Source organism: Peromyscus leucopus, chromosome 15, assembly GCF_004664715.2.
Source record: "Peromyscus leucopus breed LL Stock chromosome 15, UCI_PerLeu_2.1, whole genome shotgun sequence".
Lineage (NCBI taxonomy): Eukaryota > Metazoa > Chordata > Mammalia > Rodentia > Cricetidae > Peromyscus > Peromyscus leucopus.
In genome coordinates, this window is record NC_051076.1 from 53,586,140 (window position 1) to 53,594,722 (window position 8,583).

Consider the following 8,583-nt stretch of genomic DNA (forward strand, 5'->3'; position numbering starts at 1 on the left):
CCCTACCTCGAGACTGCCCACCTGTAATTAACCTGTGTTGACTCTGATAGCTAATGCACTATTTCTGCAGGCTTGCCCCATGAAGAAAAAGCTTTCCACTGTTAAGTGTTTAACAGGATGGGTCCCAAGTGGCCGGGGCCACCCCGACGGGTGAGGAGTGAGGCTATAGTTGGAGAGCTGTCCATTCAGAAGGGGAAGGTGCAGCTGCCAGGGCCCAGGCCTGTGGGCACCGACAGGGACAAAAGCTGCTCTGAACCTCCTCTCAATGGGTGCCTGTTTCTAGGAATGGGGGCAGGGTGACTCTGCCCCTCTCCTCCCCCTGCAGGACGTCCAAGACTGGACACTAGAGCAGAGGAGGGCCCACACAAGGGAAGGTGCAGCCCATGCCCCTCCAGGGTTGGCCCATGAGCTGGACATTAGGAGGTGGCACCAGGGTCAGTTTCTGGGGTCGGGGATAATGATTGGTCTCAGGAGAGGGGCGGGCGTAGGGCACAGCTGGGCCTCCCTGACCGCAGTGCCCAGCTGTTGGCTGTTCCCGTAAGGGCTCAGACTGGAGGAGTCACTGCACTCACTGTCGGTGACAGGGACAGCAGGGTTGTTCCCTGGGGTGAGGGGCGCCTGCCCAACTGGTGCTGAGGCTGGGTGGGCGTCGCTGGTGGGCAGACCCCTGGGCGGGGCCTGGGCAGGGTTACTGCGGGCGGGGCGATGGTCCCGCCCCGCCCCGAGGAGGCGGGAGAGAAGCCAGAGCCTGGCCTCGGGCTGGGCGGTGCTGCAGCTCCCGCCGGCCGGCTTCGTCCAGCTTTGTCCTGCGGCCCCTTTTCCAGGCGGTCCTGGCCGCGCCCAGCTCCCTCCTGTCATGCCGCCCGCGGGGCCCCGCGGGGCCGCGCCGCTGGCTGCTGTGGTCCTGCTGGTGCTGGGGACTCCTCTGGGTAAGGGATGGGGAGCTACACGGGATGGGTGGGGTGGGGCGGGATCGGGGAGGGGTTAAAGGGACCGGGCCGTGTCCCTGGAGACTATCCTTGGGCTATCCTCTGGCTGTCCGTGCTCCCTCCCGAGACACTTCACGGGTGCTCCTGGAGCAGAAAGAAAGGGCGCTGGGAGGTCAGGCAGTGAGAACCTGACCCCTGGCGTGGGGGTTCAGCTTCAGGGACAGGGGGATTTCTAGAGCTTCGAGGCCGAGCCCGTCAGGGTGGAAACAAAAGTGAGCTCTCAGCTTCTCAAGGCAGTGGGTTTGAGGTTGGCCAGAACTGAACTGGACCGGTGTCCACCGGGCACCCAAACCCCTGCCCGCTGCAGCGCTAGCGAGCGAAGACTGCTTGTGGTATCTGGACCGGAATGGCTCCTGGCATCCGGGATTTGACTGCGAGTTCTTCACCTTCTGCTGCGGGACCTGCTACCAGCGGTACTGCTGCAGGGATCTGACCTTACTCATCACCGAGAGACAGCAGAAACACTGCCTGGCCTTCAGGTGGGCTGTGGACTCCCACTCCGCCCCCTCTCCAGAGGCGTCCCGCTGCCTCCGGTGCCCACCTCCACATTCTTAGCTGAAGGAGTCACCAGGACTCCAAATGGTGACAGAGCTGACTGGTTGGTGTTAGTTACCATGGGCTTGCCTGGGTTGTTTGCAGAGGCTTTCTGGATCCTGGCAGGTCCTGGGAGGGGGTAACACCCGGTTAACACTCAAACTGCAAAGTGGCTTTGTAGAAGCTCTGGCAAAAGGGTGAAAGACTCGGGTTTGGTTCCCCGGCAGCTTCTTGCAAGCAATGTGATCTTCCTGAGACACTTGTGCTCTGTGGATCACCGTTACCTTTTTAAAGAATATGGAAGTTGCTAGCCAGGCCTGGTGGTTTGCACCTGTAATCCCAGCACTCGGAGACTGAGGATCACCATGAGTTCCAGACCAGTCTGGGCTACAAAGTGAAACTGTCTCCTTAAAAAACAGTTGCCCAAATTAAAGGTTTTGTTACTCCTCCCCACCCTCCCCCACCCCAGCCTGGTGCTGAGGTTGGATTTAGGTCCTCATACATCCCAACACCTGCTTCTGTTAAGCTACACTCCTAGCCCCCAAATGAGTGGGTTTCAAACTTTTTTTAAGGGAGCTGCAAACACATAAAACAGATATAAGGGGAAATGTCAAGTGAGATTTGGCCCTACATTATTTCAAAAGCCCCTTTGGGGCTAACACATTTTAAACCTAACTAATTAAATTGTAGATGTAAAAGCAGGGGTAGGTGGGCGCACTACAAATCCCAGCATGCTTCATACTAGCTAGCCAGAGAGCATAGCCTCCTGGGAAGTAGAGGTCTCTAAACTCTTACTAAACAGTATGGGCAGAATTAATCTCACGAGGAACCCCAAGTCTTAGTGTGCTGTGGCTCCCTGCTGGCCAGGAGTTGGAACCAGCACAGTGAGGACTTCCTCTGAGGGTTGGAAGGTGAGAGGACCTGTTTTCTGTCTAAAGTCCCAAGACCATCGCAGGCATCGCCTCTGCCGTAATCCTCTTTGTTGCTGTGGTTGCCACGACCATCTGCTGTTTCCTCTGTTCCTGTTGCTACCTGTACCGAAGGCGCCAGCAGCTCCAGAGCCCATTTGAAGGTATGCACAGTATCAGGCAAGATGAGCCTGAGATGGGCTGGGCCCATTTCTGGGATGGGTACCACAGGGCTTGAGGACTGGTGAATTCTCTAGTAGAGAGTGTTTCTGTGTGCCTGCACATACCACCCGGGAATGTGTGCAAGTGAACCCTTGAGTAATGGACTGTGTCCAGGCATGTATGGGAACATGTGATTGTGCCCTTGTATGAGCACTCAGTCGTACACGGGAGTGTGTCTGTTGATGGTAAGTGGGCCGTAGGTATGGGCATGCCTGTGGCTGAGTATGTGGGGTGAGGTCTGTAGTAGTGAACATTCACTGGATGTGTTCCAGTACTTTGGATGTGTATTTGAGTGTTGCGTGTAACTGTCCAAGCCTGATAAACATGGAAACGCTGACACCATATGGGAGATCAGTGTGGGAGGGAGGGACTGGAGGAGGACCCTCTTCGTGGCAGCTGTGCTGGATTTCAAGATACCAGCCTCTGTAGCTGCCCATTTTTTACCCAAGTGGGATATTCCCCAGGCTAGACTCTGCCTTCTGGGGGCTCTGAAACCTGCCGAGGGGAACAAGCTTGGTCGACACAGACTGACCCACATAGGCACATACATAGCTCTCTGTTCAACTCCAGGCAAGCAAGCTCTGGGAGGCAAAGGCCACAAGTGGCTACCCAGGAGCCTGCCAGGCAGTTGCCAGGGTGCTTACCTTGGTTTCCTGGACAGGAGGAGGTTTCCATGGGAGCTGGGTGTTTAGAATGCTAATCCTTGTCTCTCTTCTAGGCCAGGAGATTCCAATGACAGGCATCCCAATGCAGCCAGTATACCAATACACCCCGGACCCCAAAGCTGGTCCTGCACCTCCACAACCTGGTTTCATGTACCCACCTAGTGGTCCTGCTCCTCAGTATCCTCTCTACCCAGCTGGGCCCCCAATCTACAACCCTGCAGGTGAGTGCACAGCCTGGAATCCTTGTTCCTGCTTGTCCCCACCCCTTGCTCCAGGGCCTCCCTTACCTCTCTCGCTGGTAGATTCCTTTTCCTTCCATTTCTCCTTGGAAACTTCTAGGCATCTCTTCCCATGGAACCTGCATACCATGAAGGGGGGGGGGTGCCCCTGTGCCCCACTGACCCTCATCCTGTCTCCTTGGTTTTCAGCTCCTCCTCCCTACATGCCACCACAGCCCTCTTATCCAGGAGCCTGAAGAAACAGCTGTGGTTCTGTTATCCCTTCCATGATGCCGTTTTTTTTTTTGGGAGATTCCCCATTCTGTACCTGCATCCAGCCCTGGGGGTGGGCATGGGTCTTCTAGTCACCAGGCCCCAGATCAAGCCAAGTCTTGGGCCCTCCTGGGGACAGAGCCCCAGAGAAGTGGAGCGTGGGCTGAGCTGGAACCAGGCCGTCAGCGATGGATGGGTGGGAAGGGATGGCTTGGGATTCGTGAGCTATTTTCACTGGGAGACAGGGAGTAAGGGGAGAGCCCGGGTCACGGCCTCTGTTGTCAGTGGTTCCTCTGCTGCCAGGATCCCAATCAGAAAGGCTGGGCCCCTCCTGTTTGCCCTCTTTGGGCTGAGGTGGAGACAGTGGGGGGCTCTATCAACAGCTGGCCACAGCCCTTCCCTCTGGCTGCCCCACTGGCCAGAACTCAGGCCAGCTGGATTAAAGCTGTAATGGTATAACTCCTGTCAGTGGAATCATTGGCCCCGTTTACCCCTTCTCTTAACCCTGCCTTCTACTGAACCCAGACCGTTGCCTGCTCCCCATTCCACAGCAGGGGAGGGCAGCACCAGAGGGAACAGAGTTCCACCCTCAGCCCCATCCTCGGCAGAACCCCTGAGGATGCTTGGGTTGTGTTCCAAAGCAAGTGAGGTAGCCAGACAGAGGGTACGCAGCAGCGTTTCAGGCCAGGCCTCTGGGACAGCTGAGGCACCACCAGCTAGCTATACACAGGCACCGGTCCATCCAAGTACACTTAGATTCAAATTTGGCTCTCACCACTGTCCTACCTTGAGCATGCCTCTGGCTGTCTCCAAAGCCCAGTGCCTCCGTCCGTAGAATGGGAGAGACAGCGGTCAGAAAGATGATATACAGTGGAATCCAAACTATGAATCTGTTCTTCCCTCCTGACCGGAGGCCCAGGGCCAGGAGCCAAGGGGAGAGATGTGGCCAACCAACAGACTGGTGTGAGGTGCTCCTGTCAACGGCTTGATCTTCATGGCTGCTAAGGTGTCAGGTCCTTCGGGTCCATATCAGGGCCCCAGGGAAGCCAGGCATAAGGATTGTGAAGGCTGCCTGGAAGAGGGGACCTGGGAGTGGCGGTGGGCGTACAGAGCTGTCTGCCCATCTCCCCTTGCTCTGATAATGAAGTCATAGTCTTCCTGCTCTGCTCTCAAGACATCTGCTGGCAGATGCAGGAAAGGAAATCCCATCGTTTTGAAGTTTGCCAATACTGGGGATGGGACGTGGGGCCTCAGGCAGGACAGTTAAGCATTCTGCTCCTAAGATACACCCCCAAAACAGTTTTAATAGTTTTGACTCAAGAAGGGAGACTGTCCCCTTCTTCCAGTTCCCTAAGTTCAGCCCTATTTTTTAACCACCCTCAAGAAAGCTAGCCCAGTGCAGCCTCTGGCTTCTGGCTTCCGGCAGCCCTCTAGGTTCTAGGTAGGGACACTGTGCTCACCATGTCCCCAGGGCCCTCCAGCCACATGCCCAGGGGGGCATTACCTCTCCTACATAACCTAGAAGGCGGGAGCTGTGGGGCCTGGGTCATAGACTCCCCTGGGCAGAGGTCTGCTTCTGAGTGAATTCACAGCTTCCCTCTTCTCAGTGAAATCAAGGGGCACAGGAATTTGCCCCCTGAACATGAACCTTGTCACAGAGGGGTAGCTGACACCACTGGGGACAATACTAGGCCCACAGCGACAACTTCACTTTCTCTTTGAGGGTTGGGAAAGAGGTGGAGCTGGTAGGCACAGCGGTTCCTCCATTACACTTAGAAGACTATCTCTGCCCAGAAGCTGAGAAGGTGAGAGGTATTGGAGAAGATGTCCGAGATTTGGGGAGAAATGATGTTAATGTATGTAGAGCCCTAACAGAATTCATGGTCCTTGCATCAACAATCTGGGACCACCAACAAGTTGCTCTGTAGTACAGGGTGGGAGGTGGGTTTGCACCAGCCGGAGCTGCAGGTGGAGAAAGGCTATCTCCAGTTAACACAGCAAAGCACTGGCCCTAAGAATTTTGAGAAGAACTGGGCAGTGGTGGCGCACGATTTAATCCCAGCACTCGGGAGGCAGAGGCAGGCAGATCTCTGTGAGTTCCAGGCTAGCCTGGGTTACAGAGTGAGTTCCAGGAAAGGTGCAAAACTACACAGAGAAACCCTGTCTCAAAAAAAAAAAAAAAAAGAAAAAGAAAAGAAAAGAAAAAAAAAAAAGAAAGAAAATCTTCCAGTGTAGGGAGACGAAGGAGTCAGCAGAGTCCCATCACATACTGGAGTTCTTTCAATGAGGATAGCATTCTACCCCACCCCCACCCCCCAATACTAATTTCCAGTCTGCTGTATGTGTGTTGTTGGAGAAAAAAAACAGCCCAGCAAGACCCAAGGGAGCCTAGAGAAGGGCCGTACCTGCCCCTCTCCATCACTTAGCACCCTTAAAAACCAACAGACAGCTCTGTAAGACGAGGGCTGTTGGAGGAGGTGACAGTGGCCCCTAAGAACTAGGGGACTTGCCGGGCATGGTGATGCACGCCTTTAATCCCAGCATTGGAGAGAAAAAGGCAGGTGGGTCTGCGAGTTCAAGACCAGCCTGGTCTACAGAGTGAGTTCCAGGACAGCCAGGGCTACACAGAGAAACACTGCATTAAGAAAAAAAAAAAAAAAAGAACTAGGGACCCCAGTGATGTAAGTGGGGTCTTGCCAGGCTAGGAGGAAACACGGAACAGCCTAAGGGCTGGTCTAGGAGATCTAGTTGATCTCCTAGAGGAGGAGTTTTTATACAAAAACACTGGCCTATAACTGCATAGGTGAGGCCCTGGGCTTGGTCCTCAGCTGAAACACTTGCAAACCCAGACAAACATGGACCTGTTCAGGTGTGGATGTTCATCTGGGGTGAGGGTGGCAGAGCTGCAAGGGATTCGTAGGGGTTTGGGTGGCTAGGGTAAAGATAACATGGGCATACAGTGGAGCCAATGGAAAGGCTGTGGAAGAAAGAGGAAGGGCGGTAGTTGAGTAGAGGGAGGTACCTAGACAGGCAGACACTTCCGGCCAAGAGAGGAGGAGGGGAAACGAAGAAAGGGGAGAAGGGATGGAGGCCTGGAGAAGGGAGTTCCAGAAGCGGAGAAAGCTTTTGGGCAAGATAGGCCGCGTGCGCGGGTCCTAATCCTGACTTCCAGGCTGATTTCAGCTGGATAGCATCTGATGGCATGGCAGGGGTGGCGACTGTGCTTGGTACTCCAGGTAGTGACAGGAGAGCTTAGTTTTCCAGAAAAGCATGGTCTTGAGTGAGTGGCCCGTGTCCAGATCTTAGTTCTCAACAGTGACCAAGTGAGCGTGAAGATGCCCTGCTCCACCCTGGAGACCTGGAGCCTTCTGATTGCCATAGCTCATCACATGTTGTCTCCTGTGACAGCAAGTGGGATGAGAACCTTGGCAACCTCCTCCAGGACCTACACATGGCCAGTGCCAGACAGACCTTTGTCCTAGCTTTGGTGGCTCCTGGCAAGGGAAAGTGGAGCGAAGTGAGAGCAGGAGAAGGAATTTCTCGGTTTGGGAACAACAGACATGGAATAGAACTCCGGAAGAACACGGGAGACGACACCGAGGAGGCTGCTGGGAGAGGCGGAGGTCAAGTGTCTCCTCCCTACTCTCAAGGGAGACCTGGAGTTGAGTCCGGATCCACTAACTTGAATGAATCATTTGCTTCCTTTGAACCCCCCCCCCCCTGTAAAATGTAGATGCTGGTTACTAGTTCTGGCCCTCCTCGGTTTTAGGAAGGAAAAACACGCCAGACGCGTGACTGCGGTTGGGCTGCGGCGGGCGGACGGCGGGACGCGTGGAGTGGGCAGAAACGCTTCTGCGCATCCCGCAGGTCCTGAGCGCAAGCTTCCGCCCCGCACCTCGCTCAACGCCCGGGCGCCGCACCGAAAGTCGCGTAGGGTGGGGCCATCCTCCCTTTCCACCCTCTGGCCTTCTCCCCTGACCTCCCCTGCCGCCAGCTCCAGGTCCAAACTTTAGGCTGCTCTGAAGAGCAGGAGAGCCTGGGACGCAGTTTGCCTCGAGGTGGCGCTGCGCTCCCACCATCGGCTGTAAACGCACACCGAAATGATTACATCATCCCAGGCCGAGAGGGCTCTGGGAGGAGGTAGGGAGCGGCTACACCCCACACACACTCCCACCCGCCAGCTTAATCGTGTTTTCATTTAGGTAAAAAAAAATAAATAACGGTGCAAAGGTGAAAGGTTCTGAAGGACACTTTAAGGCTGGAGATATATATATCACCCCAACTGGAACAGCAGTGGCTGTGGGGCTCTGCGTCCAGCTGGAGCACACTGGCGACAAACAGGCACCTCTGGCCCTCAGTCACACTGGTGCTGCTGCCCCTCACTGAGTCACTCAGATCCTCTGACTGTGCCTTCCTTGGCCTATAACTGCTGGGAAGAGCTGGCCCTGAGCCCACTAAGAGTCACAGAATGATCATCCTTGAACGTGCCTAATATAGACATCCCAGGGCCCTGTGCGCTCTGGGCATAGATACGAGGCAGAGAGACTGGCGGAGGAACAGACCTGGGACACCAGGTCAGGAGGTTGTCTCCTGAGGAGTTCAAGCATCCCCCCCCCCCATACTGCCCTTTCTGCAGAGGTACACAGACTCCAGGCTGATGTCCACGGAATACCTTGAACGCTTTGGCAGAGACCCTGAGCTTTTGGAGGGCCGGGGAACCTGGAGCAAACAGCAGAAGCATTAACACATGAAAAAAAAGGCAAGGCCTAACCAC

At 55.3% G+C, this 8,583-nt stretch overlaps 1 protein-coding gene across 1 annotated transcript; it reads left to right on the forward strand.

Moving 5' to 3' along the window:
- The first annotated feature begins 539 nt into the window (after window positions 1-539).
- Window positions 540-4,268, forward strand: Shisa4 (shisa family member 4). Its single transcript, XM_028876649.2, has 5 exons — window positions 540-929; window positions 1,297-1,468; window positions 2,462-2,595; window positions 3,372-3,539; window positions 3,747-4,268. The coding sequence occupies exons 1-5, from the start codon at window positions 857-859 to the stop codon at window positions 3,791-3,793; spliced, it is 594 nt and encodes a 197-aa protein (XP_028732482.1). The 5' UTR covers window positions 540-856; the 3' UTR covers window positions 3,794-4,268.
- Window positions 4,269-8,583: the final 4,315 nt, after the last annotated feature.

Coding starts and splice junctions, on each gene's coding strand:
- Shisa4 (XM_028876649.2), top strand. CDS start 857: ATGCCGCCCGCGGGGCCCCGCGGGGCCGCGCCGCTGGCTGCTGTGGTC. Junction 930..1,296: donor GGTGCTGGGGACTCCTCTGG/GTAAGGGATGGG, acceptor TGCCCGCTGCAG/CGCTAGCGAGCGAAGACTGC. Junction 3,540..3,746: donor CCCAATCTACAACCCTGCAG/GTGAGTGCACAG, acceptor CTTGGTTTTCAG/CTCCTCCTCCCTACATGCCA.